This window comes from Topomyia yanbarensis, chromosome 3 (genome assembly GCF_030247195.1).
Source record: "Topomyia yanbarensis strain Yona2022 chromosome 3, ASM3024719v1, whole genome shotgun sequence".
In the NCBI taxonomy this organism is placed as follows: Eukaryota; Metazoa; Arthropoda; class Insecta; order Diptera; family Culicidae; genus Topomyia; species Topomyia yanbarensis.
In genome coordinates this window covers 147,207,554-147,224,749 of record NC_080672.1, presented here as the reverse complement: position 1 = coordinate 147,224,749, position 17,196 = coordinate 147,207,554, and the positions used below count along the sequence as shown (strand labels likewise).

General features: G+C 36.5%; 1 protein-coding gene across 1 annotated transcript; it reads right to left on the bottom strand.

The window, feature by feature from the left end:
- Positions 1–3,823: 3,823 nt before the first annotated feature.
- LOC131692309 (CCAAT/enhancer-binding protein-like) lies at positions 3,824–7,406 on the bottom strand. Its single transcript, XM_058979294.1, has one exon. The coding sequence runs from the start codon at positions 6,489–6,491 to the stop codon at positions 5,304–5,306; it is 1,188 nt and encodes a 395-aa protein (XP_058835277.1). The 5' UTR covers positions 6,492–7,406; the 3' UTR covers positions 3,824–5,303.
- Positions 7,407–17,196: the final 9,790 nt, after the last annotated feature.

The following is a 17,196-nucleotide window of genomic DNA, read 5'->3' as shown; positions in this document are numbered from 1 at the left end:
AACTCGAATAATGATTTATTTTCCTGTATATAGTTGTCATGTGATGTATAATAATAAAATGTAATATATGCATTTAAAAGCTTTTAATGAATATAAACAACGCACACATTCTCGTGATTCATGATTGAGAAAGGCACAATTGCACCGCTAGGTGGATTAAAATAGGTTTTTGGTCTTATTTCTAGATATTGAGAAACGGTAAGAATCCGTCATCTATATTTAATGTTAAATATCTTCTTCGCTAATAGTCCAATTTCAACAAACTACAGTTCGTTCGAAAGGTATTCGTATAAGCTGTCCGAAGATGTATAAAGTGTTTATCTATGTTGTTAATTTTGAAAGCAATTAAAAAAAAACTGCAAAATGTGCCATTTTTGGACATTCAAACATCCATATCTTAGGAACTAAGCATCAGAATGAGTGGGGTGTATGGTGTTAAACCACAAAGCCTTCTCTTGGCTACGACGTTGATTGCAGATATTTATATCGCTTTTCATTTTCCGATATGTTTCAGATCGATCCGATGGTTATAAGCTGGAAAAATTTCAGTCAAAGGGTTCGCGCAAATGAACATTTTTGCACTGAGAAGTTATCAAGTTCCTTCCAGACAACTTGGAATTGCTCGGTGATTATTTCTAGCAGTTGTAGATAGAAGAATGAAATACAAAATTTGTTTTATCGAAATAATGTTTGGCTTATTTAAATAGATTATTACTATATTGAACAATAAATAGGCGACAAGGGGTAATTCACAAACAACAAGCCATAACTTTTAAAATATTCAAAATGGACATTTCATGTCTTCAGTAAAGTTATTCGCAAAAGTAAGAGCTACAAATTTGCCGAAGACATCATTTCAATACAATCACTTCCAAGAAAATTTATGAAAATATCTCACTCGTAGGGGGATTAATCAGCAAAAGCATAATACCAAAAGAAAGGGCATATTACCTCCATTAAATTCTCTGAAGATACTATTGACCTAAAATTAGCCGTTTTGGCACATGTTCTAGTCATATTTCTGGCAAAGGGAAATGATAAAAATCTTTCGTCCGCATTTAACGTTAAATATCTCTTTTGATAATAGTCCGATTTTAACAATCTATAGCTTGTTCGAAAGGTATTCGTATAAGCTGCCTAAAAATATATAAAGTGTTAATCTATGTTAACAATTTTCGGTAGGTAATTTTAAAAAAAAGCTGTAAAAAACGCCATTTTTACACATTCAAATATTCATATCTTGGAAACTAAACATCAGAATCAAAAACAAATTAATAGCGTTCTTACTGTTTGATACGTTTGGATAAGATCGGTTCAGCCATTGCTGAGAATCACGAATGAGAGTTTGTCCGTTACATACACACACACAGACATTGCCCAAAATCGTCGAGCTGAGTCGATTGGTATATAAGACTCGGCCCTCCGGGCCTCGGAAAAAATCTTGAAAGTTTGAGCAAATTCTATACATTTCTTTTATAAGAAATGTAAAACGAAAAAACCCACAACGCACAGTGTTTCCATTCCATAAGAGAGAGGGTCATGAATATGTGCAATGCAAATATCGCTACTAAACTATATTTCTTTAGTAAATTTTGAGTCGCTGAATCCGAATTTCACATTAAAGAATTAATTGAATCCACCTAACAGTAGTCTTTCTTATTGCACTAATCATTCAAATTTAATTAACATTATTTTAGAGTATCAAATAGTGCATTTTTTGATGTGCTTGCAAACAAACATGATTTTTTATTGAAAATTATTGAAACTGCAGCTTTTATGCTTGAACGCCAATATTTTGATATCTTTTCCAGTGAACATGATATCTCGTAGTCGTGAACCAAATCACAGACCAATCTACAATTTTAGAATGTTAATAGCAAGCTCACAACAAAATTTCAAATTTATTGTGAATGTTTCCCTAATAATTTTTAAGAATACAACGTGTTTTAGCCACCGTAAAAATAAAGCTTTTCGCATAAATAAAAAAAAACCTCATTACGGTACCAATAATTTTAAAACAGAACAACAGTTGATCATTTCAAATTTATTTGTGAATTGGAATTACGGATATGGTATGAATCGCAACTGACTTTCTCAAAAAATCCGCATTCGAGAACATCGTTGTGGTACGAATTAGAGTACATCGAATATTCCATTCTGACATGTGTTTCAAAAAGTAGCATCCAATAAATTAATATAACTCAAGTTGTAATGATCCGATCGAAAAGAAATTTTGTGAAAATAATAATTAAGCTATATAATTTCATGATCTGAAGTATTGATAAATAATATAGTTTTAAAATGCGAAATGAATTTTTTCGTCTTGTACTAACTCGTCAAACATATACAACATCTTAGATTCTCCAGGCCTTCTGGGCGCAGACATGCGCAGCTTAAGCCTAGTTTAAAAGGAACTGAATAGTCTGAAGATCATTTTAAAGAAAATTTTTCTAGGGATATCGAAGGAAAAAGTTAGTTAAAGCCAAATTCAAAATTTTTAGTAAAATTCTTCGAATACATATACAAACATACTCTTCTTTCTGCACTCCATATCCACCTAAACCCGATATTTATCGTTCAATACACAGTTATTTGTAACGTTGTCTGATACAAACACTAATATTGATAACTACAGTTCGACAACAAATTCTGATGAGCAATCAATTATCAATATTATTTAACGAACCACCGTAAGAATTCATCTATATACTAAAAAATCAGTTCATTATTGTCAAAATCAAGTTTGAAACAATAAAATATATATCCATAACCATATAATCACAAGATAAAAACACGTTCTTGCCGATATATTTTTTATATTATTGGACTATGGGGGGACCACTGTACAATGTATCTTTAAACTACAATAAATACGCATCATTTTCTTCTAATAACGTTTTATGCTAAAGCATACTTCCAATTGAAAGCATCAAATTGGCTTTGCTTATTGCAGGATACATAAATCAAATGTAAAAAGAATCCATTCAACTCATACGAAACCACAATATTCTTTAAATATTCTTTAAAAAATCCATGCATCAATAGTTTACGAGGTATATGGAACTGAAAAATAGTCATTTTCACTAACTTCAAAAAAATCATATTGCAAAAAAACGTGAGAATTGTTTTGCGTCAAAGACCACGAGAAATTTTTTTCGAGGAAGTTTAAAATGTTTAATGTTAATTTTTAAGCCTACTTAAAATGGGATGATAATTAGATACAGAAATACTTTGATTACCTTTTTTGAGAAACCAGTTTCTACATTTGAAAAATAAATGAAACATGATAATGAATGTTTAACATATAACTGAATGTTTTTAAGCCGTTAGCCCCCCCCCCCCCCTAATGGAAAAGGCTGCGCACGCCTATGTTCATCATCGTACCAAACCTATATCTCCTTTGACAAGACACACATTAACAACAATATGGTAGATTTTTGCTTCCAACTAGGTGATTTACTCATTAAGTTACTCTCAGTTGCGAAATCAGCTATAAAATCACACCAATTGCCATCAACGGCGAATGCACGGGAGATGTGATCCACGTCCCTCAAAGTGAAAGCATTCCTGAACTTGAGCTAAAATTACGGATACCGAAAATTTAGCAGCCACGATATACCCGAAGCGCCTGCCAAGAAATCAAATATTAATCATCATCTGGCAGCCAGCGACAATGACGTTGCACATAATTAGGGAAGAATAAAGTGGGTATCTCAATCGACCACTACCGCTCAGTGTATCTTGGCAACGGGAAGCAAAAACCGACAAAGAAAACATGCTGTTGCTTTTATCATTTTTTTAATACATTCTTTATTTTTTTCTTATTTTCAAAACAGACTTTTCAAGCTGAGAAAAATACGATACTTGTGTTTGTGTTGGTTCTTTTCATGTGTAAGTTTGTTTTTATAATTATAGAAATATGAGAGTCTTGCTTCAAGAACTAGTTTAACTCGCATCCCAGTTTTTGTTTGTAAATCGAATAACTACCGAACGACGTTAAAGAAAAGTAATAAACATCCAGATTTCCACTAACTTATCTAATGCACTACACTTGTGTGACAGTTGCCTAAACGGTAACAAACCGGTTTCCAGTTTCCCGATTAGTCAATGACATAATCAAGATATAGAACTATCATTTACATTTTGCGCTCAATAAAATTAATCGAAAAATATATATTTCACCTTAGGCCATCGAGTCTTGAGTTGTAAGTCAAAGGTTTTGTATGTGTGTGTAATTTTCAGTTCACTTTCGGTTTCGCTCCTCTTGCTACTGTAACTATTATTGTAATTCTAGATCACTTTCTCTATGCAAAATTAACCTAGCTTGCTTCGATAGCCGCTCCAGATACTGAAATTACTTATTATTGCGACGATTTCCGCGTGTTGTTCGATTTTGCTTTAATTTATACAGTATAACAAATGTCTTTTCGATTTCAATTTGATACTAGTTCAATTTGATACAAGATGAGATTTTTACACGATTTATTACATAAATAAAAGTAGTTTAATGGACTGAGATTGGTAACTTTGTTTCAAGCAATCACGTTTCATTTCTATTTTCAGTTTCTAGAAGGATAAAGGATAAAATACATTAAAATACATAAGTTTATAGTTGGTCGATGGGAAACGGAAGCCAATATGAGGCATTTCAAAACTGACCTTGGGTTAATGCTGCGAAAAATATTACTTTACACAATTATGTACGATCAAGAGGGTTCAACACAAATAGACTTTTTCTTTCTGTCGATCAAACATAACACTTGGTTTTCAAGCCATTTTTATACATTTATTCAACATTCACAAACGAATAAAATATATGGTAAACAAGGTGGTAATAGGAGTAAAAACAAGTCTTGTCGAAGCTGTCCTGTTAGGTAGAAAATATAACTTTCTCGCACTTCAGCAGCTGTATGCATGGTAAATAAAAATTTAAGTCTATGTACAAATATTTTCCAAGTCAAGCTTTACACTGCCTCGCACATTTTTATATAATCTTTACTACTTTTGTGACCACCCTAAGGTGGTGGTCCGACCGGTTACACATTTTTATACATACTGTCTTTGGTACTAAAACGTTCATCAAAAAAGTAAGGTCGATTTGTATGAGCTCACACTTATTCTCCAATTTTTGATTGATATTTACAAACTTTTCGCTTCACTAAATTTCACTAAATAATGCGTTTCATGCGATTTAATTTACTACAAGCTAGACAGACTACTTCTTGTACAGTAGTGTGAGTTTGAATGTAGAGGAAGAACTAGAAAAAAGCGGGAGGAGAGTCGATTGCACAAAATTACTAACCCTACATATGATCACCCATGTTTGAAAGATTCAGCGCGCTGCGACAGATCTGATTGATCTCCGGATTGCTGTGGTTCATCAGATGCATGTAGAGCTGCTTGTATAGCTGGATCTCGTTGTTCTTTTCCTCGATTTTTCGTAGTAGGACGTCCTTCTCCTTGAGAAGTGCTTTAACCTTTTCCTCCACCTCACGGGATCGCACTTTGGCTTTTTCGCGGGACTTTCGGACGGCTATGTTGTTTCGCTCACGTCGCCTCCGGTACTCGTCGGTACCCTTATCGACGTGTTTTTGCTGGGACTTACGGGACACGTGCGGAAGTAACTTATTGTGCTTGGTAAGATTCGCCAGATGGGCAGCTCCGGCGAGGTGTGGCAAGGCTTGGTGATGTAACACTGTAGCTGGAGTAAGGTTCGAGAAGGTATTACCATTTCCGTTGGTCACGTAGTTTCCCGTTCCAACACTACCACCTCCACCACCAGCACCGCCGCCAGCAAGCTGGTATGTTGTGTTCCCCATGAACTGGGCCCCCGTGGCTTGCTGAAGTTGGCGACGATACTCATTCGGATCGACCGGTTCCTCTTTGATGTTAGCTGAATCCGAAGAACCGACGCTGCTGTTCTCATCGCTGGAGTTGTTTGTATAGGTAGCGCCAGTGTGAACTGGCTGTGGCATGTAGGCCAGAGATCGTTGATAGTTGGTATTTCCATTGGTATGCTGAGACAATCGAGCCTGCTGTAGTTGGAGAGCTTTAGCAGCCGCTGTCTGTACCAAGGGATTCGTAACATTACCGTTTGTACTGCCAACGGTAACCATTTCGGTGAATATACCGAGAGCCTCCGGGTCACGAAACTGATCATCGATCAGATGCTGGAGGTCCAGTGAAATTTCCTGAGATGTAAGCTCATCCAATTCACTCTGGGAGTACTGGATTTGCTGGAGCATCTGCTTCGATAGAAGGTTCCCGTTGGTCAACACGTTGCCGTTAGGGTGCACAATTGGATTTAACTGGGCTTGTTGTTGCTGCTGATGTTGCTGTTGCTTAAGAGCCAACGTATTCTGGTTGACCGCCGTTGGTGAGTTATTGTTGTTAGGTGTTGATGCATTATTGTTGTTGGCTGCCATCGTTAGTTTTTTAATATCACTGCGCACTTGAATTTGATTTGTATCGTACATTTGAGGCGATTCCATATTTTGATAACAAATATCACTCCAGAAACGCTTCTTCCAAGTGATTATCTCAAAATTCGTATTGTTGGTTTATTGCACAAAAACCTCACAATTCCTAAATTTGCACCTTTTATTTCTTCATTTATTGCACAATTTCACTCTTAGTCCTTAGAAGTCCTCATCACGGTCAACAGTCCATTTGAAACATCACCACATATCACAGATTTTGCATAATACATTCACATTTCTTCCGGTTATATATCCATAAATAAAAATAATCCATCGTAATCCAAAATATCCAATTCAGGTAAAATGACTCAACTTCCTTGCTGCTGCTCGATCCCGGAAAATCCCTAACAGGATTTCAAAAATTCAGCAATAACTCGAGAAAGCGCGCGGAATGTATCACTAACCCGCATCGCATCGCACAGTACTGTTTTGCTTTGTTTCTTTTTTTTGCGAAAGATGTTTATTGGCGGTTCACTTTCTTAAGACTGAAGTCTTAAGACTATGATGCAACTTGTTATATATTAAAAACTTCTTCTTTCGAATCCAACAGTAGATTGTCTTGCTCTCTCCCCCGGATTTTCTATCTATCCCTTTCGATGAATAAGGGGGGGCAGCGTCTCAGAGAAGTTTGCACTTTCTCACAAACCACTTTTCAGTATGTGTCGTAGGACACCGTTCCTAACTCCAACGGACTCAACACGGTTTAAAACCAAGAGTGGTTCTGTTTCACTCACTCGGCCGACGTCACGTCACGATCATTTCTAACCGTCCGAATCAAACGCTACTCCAAACTTCTACCCCCGCTTCACGACAGTCGATTATCCAACCCACTGCTGGGAATAGAACCACTTTCGGTTTTGTTTTTCCCGATAAAACTCAACTCGAAGAAAGAGAGCACGCGAGCGCGTTTTCACTGTTGACAGTCGAATGGCCTAGACTTAAGTGAGGCAAAGCAGTATTAAGCAACCCGGTATCAATCGAAATAAAAGGCGCCGTCGTGTTTTTTTTTCTCACGAGCGAATATTCTCTCCGCTGTCTGTTACTTTCGGCATAGAACAGCAGCAGCACCACCAACCCACGTATATTACTGCGCGGGGCTGGGTTAGTGGATCGAGAGCTCGCGCGGCCCCATCAACTGCCCCACGATGATGGTACGATATGGTGACAGTTCGACTTTGAGAGTGAGAGTTTCCTCATACCAGAGCGTAGCATAAGCAACGCAGACATCCAACATAAGCTTTGATGCGCAAAGTTTGATCTCCGTTACTCCAACTGGGGAGCATCTAAATCGACTCTCACTCTCGTTGCCAGTCGCGCGTGACTTTACGCGCTCTGCTGTTATGGTATAATACGATGACGTCTAGTTTACCAGACAGCTGCTGCTAATATGGAATACAACTACTTGTTGATCAAAACTATTCGTAGTACAGTGCCGCCAGCTATGTAGGTTAAGTGTATTTTTGCATAGAAAAATGTGAGATTTATGCTTCAAAATACTAATAAAATTATTTCATTAGGCATCTTAATGTTTCCTGTTATAGGAGCTGAAAATGTTTTGTTTCTGACAACGACGGCTGACAATGTAAAATTTTACCCAAAATAAGCTCGTTTGGCATTCGTAGGAAAACGCGATATGTAAGCAAGTGTTTTTAATATATACAATTAAACCGGAAATAAAAGGTGAAAATTAAAGGTATATTCAAATTTTGTGAATTGTGCACTTAGCCCAGAAAGTGATCTTAGGCATTTTATGCCAAAATAAATATGGATGCTGTTTTGCACTCTAAATTTCCATTCTGAACATCCGTGGATTGTGAGTTGTGCCAATATAGGCTAAATGGCCAAATATGATAAGCTGATATTGCAGCTCTTTAGTGAATGTTTGTGTTTTAAATTATCCTAGTTTTGTTATTATAATGACAATTCATACTTTATTGCATCCTTTTACATAATTTTAAATTAATTCAATGCAGATTTAACCCCAAGATTTTTGGGAAAAGCATTGGAAATATATTTTTGATTGGCGGATTGCATTTTTCTTACAATTATATATAACTTGTAACTCAGCAATTTAATTGGTTTCAAATAAATAGACTGAGGAAGTTATTCCTCGCAATCACTCAAAAAATAGACTTTCTGTGTGTGCATCTGTGTAAGTGAGGGTGTCGTCACTGTTGTGCTATCTTATGACAAACGCCATTTTGGGATGAACTAAGTTGGATATGCTATGTTACTAAATTTTAAAATCTCTAGAAAGTTGCGTTTTCAGAATTCTGATATTCTGCTGGGTTAATGAGATATAGTGAAACACGATTGTGACAAGCGCCAATTTCTCGATTGAACGAGTTGTGCTATCTTGTGAATGACTCTTTTATATGAAAATTTCTGTGCCAATTTGTGACATGTCATACATATATTATTATCCTTACACATTTAACATATGCGAGCGACTTTGGTATACATTTAAAACTGTCAATCTAGTAAACCGATCGTCGCATAAATATAGAGGTTACTACAGTAAACATAAAAGCATCTATTGTCTTTCTCGAAAAGCTTCTAACATTTATAGAATCCAAGATATTCAATCTCAAACTTTAAAAATCGTTTTTCTCGAAAACTGCTAAATGGCGCTTGTCATAAGACAGCACAACAGCGACGATGGTTGAGTCAAATAATGTCACTAAAATATCTCAGAGCTCTGAGAGATGAACCGATTTGCACAAACTTAGTTTCAAATGAACGGTATAACACTCCTATAACTTGATATTGAAGTTTTTTTTACCCGATTTTCAGTTTTGGAGTTACGAGTTGAAGATTGCGGTCATACAGCAACCCCACCTACAAACTGGCGCCACCATGATTTTCAAATGATGCAATACATATTAAAATAGGTACAACATTACTTGGTTCTCAAATGACCCATCAAAGTAGCCATGACTACATTGATAATCTATGGCGGTTTTGGTGCCCCGGGAAACTCGACAAGTTCCTAAGTTAATGTGAATATTTCTCAACGATTTCTTGACCCTTTTTTTACAAAATTAATTTCAATAAAGCGATACAATACTACTAATTTTACATAATTTCATTCAGTTCTGATTTTATATTAAGGAGTTGAAAATGGTTATTACAGTCACATAGGAATTTCTCATATAAACCAGTACAATAAAATTTGTGTATACTAATTTTCGTGTGCTAAATCGTTTTTAATATTAATTTTCATAATACATGGGTGGCTCAAAAATAATTATTTTGTTGTTCAAAAATTATTTTAAAGAATTTTATTTTAGTTATAAAAATAGAAATTAACTTTACTACTTATTAGAGTGGCTCAAAAGTATTTTCTCTTTTATAATATTTTTTTCGATAGTAATTTTGTAATTTATTTTCCATATTGAAACGAATTGATTGACATCTCATTATGAGGCTTCAGAAATGACTATTTTGATTTTACGGATCAAATAGGATGTGTTCGAATCATTTTGGAACGTTTAATTCATTAGTGGGTTACTTGATATGATATATTTCATATATGAAAACTAGATATTCTTTCATTTTCAAAACAAATATTTTGAGCATCTTAGTCGAATGTTTAATTACATTCACTAATCCACAAGATGGTTAACGATTTTTTTCGCAGGTGTGTTTTAAGTTACTTAGATTACTTATTTCATATTTTAAATTAAAAAAACCTTTTTTTAGCGTATATAGTTCATTTAAAGATGGTCTTATATTATTTCGTTAATATCGCAGACCCTTAAGCTATATCAGATCTATGCGAATTCCGATCAAAACAGTCTCACCAAACGACTAGAACTCAACTGTGTTCACTCAATTTGACAATTGTTGCGTAGGTTAGCAAGAAATAGTTCTAGAAATATTTTATGTCATTTTTCAGATGGTTAAAAATATTTACTAATTTTTATAAATTCTAAACAACTTTACCATTTATAAAACCATACTTCCAACTCGGCTCCTTATTCCTGATCACTAGTAAAACCCTTGTAGATCATGTTCTCAATACTATTTGAAAGTTGTGCATGTATTCGTGTCAATATTCTAGTTATAAAGTGATAATTCAAATTCAATATCAGTAATAACCATGCGTCTTCATTCACAGTTTTTTTTTTTAATTTTGACTGCTTATCGCAAGTTTTCGCAAAACTAGCATAGACTTATTTTAAAAAGAAAATTGAAAGCTTTCGAATGAGTATAGTGTGATTGCGGGCATTCACGGGTGTCGTTGTTGTTATCGCATTAGAAGTTCGAATTCGATAAAGATTCATGACAAACCGTTAGATTTTACGATGTAATTTTATCACACGGATAATTTTGGTGAAGTAATGTAATGCATAAAATCAACCGTTTCTTTGAAAAAACGAAAATATCCGTATGTAGTTCCTATGGTCAAATAATGCAAATACACTTGAGCTGTGCTCTTCACAAAAGCTGTCAAAAATTCATTTTACGTTCAAATCACCTAAAATCTCGTGAGAATATCGCGTAGCCTTCATCCTGGCTTATCCCACTGTGCTTCGGGGAGAGGCGTGCTAATGCACTTCGCTTGATTCCAGGTCTAGCTGGTCGTGCTAGTTCAATGGTCTCATAACCACCATATCCTGCACGGCATGATATTCTACATGCGCTCCATTCTACGTTGACCATACCGTGATCGATCCAGCGATTCCGCTTGGAGGGTGGCTTCCGGTTCACTGGTGCCCCGACGACCCTATACTGGTGGTTTGTCGCGTTCGGTGCTACTCTGCGTAGTCCCCGGCAGTGGACTTCTTACTTTGTGGGGGGGGATCGTTGTGCTTCTTCTGCTTTATCTCGGAGCCTAATTTGGTTCATGAAATGGCTTGACCTATGAGCTTTAATTTAACTCTTGATTCTTCTATTACTTCTTGTCTCCATAACGTCGCTATTAGTTCTCGTCCCCGTGAGCGGTTTAGGCGTTGATTCCTTGAGCCATTTAGCTCATGTTTCCGTGAGTCATTCAGCACCCGGCCTTATCATGATCTACTTGGATAGTGCCCAACAGTGAACTCACCATTCCCCGACGGAGGAATTTTCCCCGACACCGATACCCGCTTTTAGCTCCCAGCTTTGTCGAGATCAACTCAGATATTATCCTACTCCGACTGTGACTTCCCCGACAACGGAATTTCTTTCGTTACCGGTGTTTGTTTCGTGAGCTCATTAGCTCCCCTTTTCGTCAGATTCTGTCGGGTAGTCCACGGCAGCGAATCTACCCTACCGTGAATTTCCGGGCGGTACATTGCTGTCGATACCGATGTACGTTTCTGTGAGCCATAAAGATCCCCGCTTCGTCTACTCGGTCTAATCCTCGGCGGTGGATCTAGCCTACTCACGAGCTACCCAGTAGGGTGTCGAGGTCGGTCCGGTGAATCCAAACGTCCGGTTAACTGGCGCCCCGACTACTCAAGTCTGGTGCTAAGACGCGAATTACTTAACTGGTCCCCGGCGATAGACGTAGTCTACACCGTCGGAGAGTGTGCTGTCGATACCGATGTACGTTTCTGTGGTTTCTGTGAGCCATAAAGATCCCCGCTTCGTCTACTCGATCTAATCCTCGGCGGTGGATCTAGCCTACTCACGAGCTACCCAGTAGGGTGTCGAGGTCGGTCCGGTGAAGCCAAACGTCCGGTTAACTGGCGCCCCGACTACCCAAGTCTGGTGCTAAGTCGCGAATTACTCAACTGGTCCCCGGCGATAGACGTAGTCTACACCGTCGGAGAGTTCCCTGGCGGCGGGATTTCTTCCGAAACCCGATTTGTGGTTTCCCGGTGGCGTTCTAGCCAATGGCGCTACTTTGTTGATCCTTTCGCCATTTCCTCTGCAGCTCGGAGAGTATACTCGTAACCATTCGGAACCGGGAGCTAGGAACATATTCTCTGCCATTGTGCAGTACTATTTCTTCGAAGGGCTCGATACTTTGGAAGGCATCTTATGACGATTCACGAGGTATGGCATACCTGTCCCAAACGGATCCTTAGCTACATTAATAATGTACTACACGGTTAGGACGACACATGTGGACAAACAAACAACTCGCTTCCAACTACATTAGATTCGGGCAATTTGTAACATGTAGAGCAAACAGTGGTCGCAGTGGCAAAGTTCACCTAACAAAAAAAACCTCTGTTGACAGCGTTCCAGACATGCTCGTCGCGGCACATCTATTCGACGATATTGTTCACTGTCACTGTTGAAAGCACCACTGATATCGTACGTTTTGTGCCTAAGGGAGAAGACACAACCAATTTGTTCTTCGTTTCGTTTAAGATTGGCCTTGATCCAGTACTGAAACAGATAGCACTTACTCCGTCTACTTGGTCCGAGGGCCTGATGTTCCGAGAATTCATTAACATATTAATAAAACCCAATCGTGAACCCGGACAAAACCGACTTCAAACTCCAGGCGGACGTAATCATACTGAGAACTCAGAAAGCCCAATGGCATTAAAGTAGCTGATGGGAAATAGTACACGATACCTCGTCGACTTCCAAATTCCTTTCTTGCACTACGAAGAAGCATCATTTCGCCGCAATTGCCGACACCACACAAAAAAATTCACGCTACGCTGCCATCACCTGGACGCCTATTGTACCGTACTACGGAAGTCTCTGAGCGCTCCGACGCAGTCGTGTTACCAGCTCAGTCATCCCGGCCCATTCATTTCGATCTGTTTTCCCCGTCGGACACCACCAAAAAGTAATAAATAAGGAATTGACACTTGCGTCAAAAACAAAAAAATAATTATTTGATATTATGTTTTAACATTTAATTAACAAGGGACTGGAAGGTGTGAAATATTTTTCAATGTTAGGTATACTACTCAAGTGAGAGCAAGAAGTTGAAGGAAGAAAGTGAGCAAGCTTAGAGTTTCCCGGCGACTTAACCCTTTGTCTGCACCTAACTTTTTACCCTATGCTGTCGGAACCAACATCAAGCGATAATATGTCTATAACACTTATGAGTGTAGAGATGAGATCTGTGTTAGAGAAAGTCTTGCGCAAATTTGTGAAAAGACTTACGCAGATTTACGACTTTTGAATACATAATGTACCATTAAAATACGCAAATAAATTTGATAACATTTTTTACTGGCAATTATATGAATCAATTGGTGTTCGAATCATGAAAATCCTGCAACAATTAACAAAACGTAAGCGCAAGGTTTGTCGGTTTTCTTACATTTTCACAATATTTTAGAATAATACATATGTGTTCAAGTACCGAATTGAAGGTGCAATAAATTTGTAAGTTGGACTTCTCTGAATCGATTGGCATTTGAAGTCGTTTGAAATTACGCCATATTTGCGTGACGCGGATCGATTTCAAATTTTAGTTTTACAGCTGGCCCCCTAAAGGTAGCATTTTTAATGCAGAAAATCATCGTCATTTCCATAACAAATTTTCGTTTGCAAACCACTTCGTTATGGATCTGCTATTAAAATAAGACTAAAACAACGTAATTTATAGGTTAACCTTTCTTTGACTAATTGGCGCAAAGATTTCGTAAGTACAATGGTAGTTATTAACGTTCAAAAACGATCACTACCTATATTGAAAGGATAGTCGTAACCATGACTAAAATCCGTACTGGGAAAAACTTTCAAATTGGGGATCGAATTGATTGAAGCATTAATTTTTGTACCGCACGCGGATCGGAATGAATGTAATATAATGTAAAATGTGTCAGACAACGTCAAATGTAATGTATTATATAAGGAAAAGTGTAATGCAAAATGTAGTGTCAAATGTAATGTAAAATGTCATGTCAAAAGTAATGTAAAATGTGATACAAAATTTAATATAAAAAATAATGCAAAATGTAAAATGTAATGAAAAATGCAATGAAACTTGTAATGAAAAATGTAATGAAAAATGTAATAAAAATGTAATGAAAAATGCAATGAAACTTGTAATTAAAAATGTAATGAACAATGTAATGAAAAATGTAATGAGAAATGTAATGAATAATCCAATGAAAAATGTATTTTTTCATTACATTTTTCATTAGATTATTCATTACATTTCTCATTACATTCTTCATTGATTGACTAATGAAAAATGTAATGAACAATGTTATAAAAAAATTTAATGAATAATGTAATGAAAAATGTAATGTAAAATGTAACGAAAAATGTAATGAACAGTATTATGGAAAATGTAATGAGAAATGTAATGAATAATCTAATGAAAAATGTATTTTTTCATTACATTTTTCATTAGATTATTCATTACATTTCTCATTACATTCTTCAATTATTGACTAATGCAAAATGTAATGAATAATGTTATGAAAAAATGTAATGAAAAATGTAATGTAAAATGTAACGAAAAATGTAATGACAAATGTAATAAAAAAATGTAATGAAAAATGTAATGAAAAATAAGCTTAAGCATGACCGTACAATTCGTAGTTGCTACTCTGTGATTGACCAGAACAAGCGAAATTGCACAAAGAATCAACAAATGGGGCCTGGGAGTAGCTATCTATTCTGAATGTGCACGTAGTATCGAGAGTTCTATATTTTGCAATGTCAATAACGGCGCCGGCCACGTCCTTATAGTCATCGGGGAAGGAAAGGAATGATAGTGCAGCAAACGTTGTTGTGGAGACCGTGTATACCTCTGCATATCCACGTTTGCCACGGGAAGGACTTTTTGCTAGTAGGATTGGGTAAAGAGTCACACTAATCTGGATTCACCTTGATAAATGATACAATCTATGTAACTCTCAGAAGTGTTATCATGTGTTTATTGCTCTGGGCAGCCAGTTGCCGAGAATTTATGATAGATTTATCGTTTGTTGAATCAATTTGGAAATGATCGGTTTGTAAAAAACAACTTCAGCTCCGGACTGCCGACAGTCGGGAGTGTTGCTCATGTTTAATTGAATCTAACGGTATGTTCACGATTTCATTATTCCGGCGAATCACGACATTCTAACAACAACACAATGCCATGAAAATCGATTACCTTTAGTGTTTCGAGTCATTGGTTGATATAGATATGACAATATCTATATAATTGAAGATTTCATAATACAATCCTATTTATCGTGTATAAACTTTGATATTTATATAGCAAATAAAATGACAATTATATATTGGTTTCTTTCTTCGCGAACAATTAAATAAGGTGCCGAGTTTTATGTTATCATTATTCGCGCGTGTTGTTAAGCTAACTGAAGCGCATTTTGAACGGTATAAAATAAGCACTACCGAAATACCTGAAACGACTAGCATTGTATATCGAATATACAACCGATGACGCTAATTTTTACACTCATTACTAGAACAAGATTGGAGACAATAAGAACCAAAAGAAAGTAACCTGCCACCTTTTACGTGAATAATCAAGCTAGAATATTTTCATACTCCTCAAGAAATATAGTTAACATGATATGGGGGTGGGCGTAGCGTAGTTGGTAAATCGATTGCCTTGTACTCACCGCACCTGAGTTCGAGTCCCGAACCCGCACATAGGGTTAGAAATTTTTCAGAAGAGACTTTTCTAACACGAAGAGGCGAATGACCTTAAGGTTAAAACCTCTATAATCGAAATAAAAAAAAAGTTAACATGATAAGTTGAAAGTATTCGCTACAATGAGAACAATTAATTAATTTGATTTCATTAAAATAATTAATGAGACTAAAAGTAAGTCAATGAATATGACAATAAAACATATGATCGGTGTCAAGTCCGAACGGATTAAGTGACATTGTATTGATTTCGAGAAAAACGAGTTGAAAGTTTGAATCGCAGCATCCTTTACATTATAATTTGAAATTAATTTTTGCTATAATTCTTGTTTATTGTAACATATTTCAAATCAGCTAAAAGTCGAATGTAGCTGAAGAAATTCTTTAACCAGTGCTATGATTATCATTTTTTTAAAGTTATGCGACTTAGACCGTTCTGATCTAGCACCGACCATATATTGTTCGTGCTGATAGAACTACTGCAAATTCGTAAATAGCTTTTGATTCTTCTCACGAACTGCCAATTGTCAACCCCTAATATATGAATCCACAGTCATCATTTCACTCAGACAAGACAATGCGTATTCCCCACACACATTAAATGCCCCGTGGATTAGTTTCCTAGTTGGTCAAAATAATACTAAACAAACAAAGAAATTAGTTTGCTCAGTCCAAAGAAATGTCAGCTCGATTAGCATCAACCGGTGGATACGTGTTTCATTACAATGCCATCAAATCAAAGAAGATTTAAAATTACATACGAAATTAGTTGCATAACCTAGATAGTTCATTTCCAAAGATAACATTGTGGATGAATCACCTTATAAAATAGATGATAAGGGACGTGGACGAAAATATCTAACCACCGCCTGAAAAATGTAATGAAAAATGTATTGAAAAATGTAATGAAAAATGCGATGAAAAATGTAATGAAAAATGTTGCGTTGCGTTGCGTAAGCACGGTATATTTTGTAGATTGCAGACTGATGGCTCTCATTTACAACCAGACTACTTGAGGAGCATTGTTTGGGAATAACAATTGATCCAGTCCAAGCGAGAATTTCGCCTGAGAACCACCATTGCGGGCCACGACCATCTTTACCGTAACTTGAGATATGAGAAAGGAAATGTTGATGTGATATTTACTTAACGGAAGGCCCCGACTCAGTGATACACCCATAAGTACCACGGATTGGGCAGT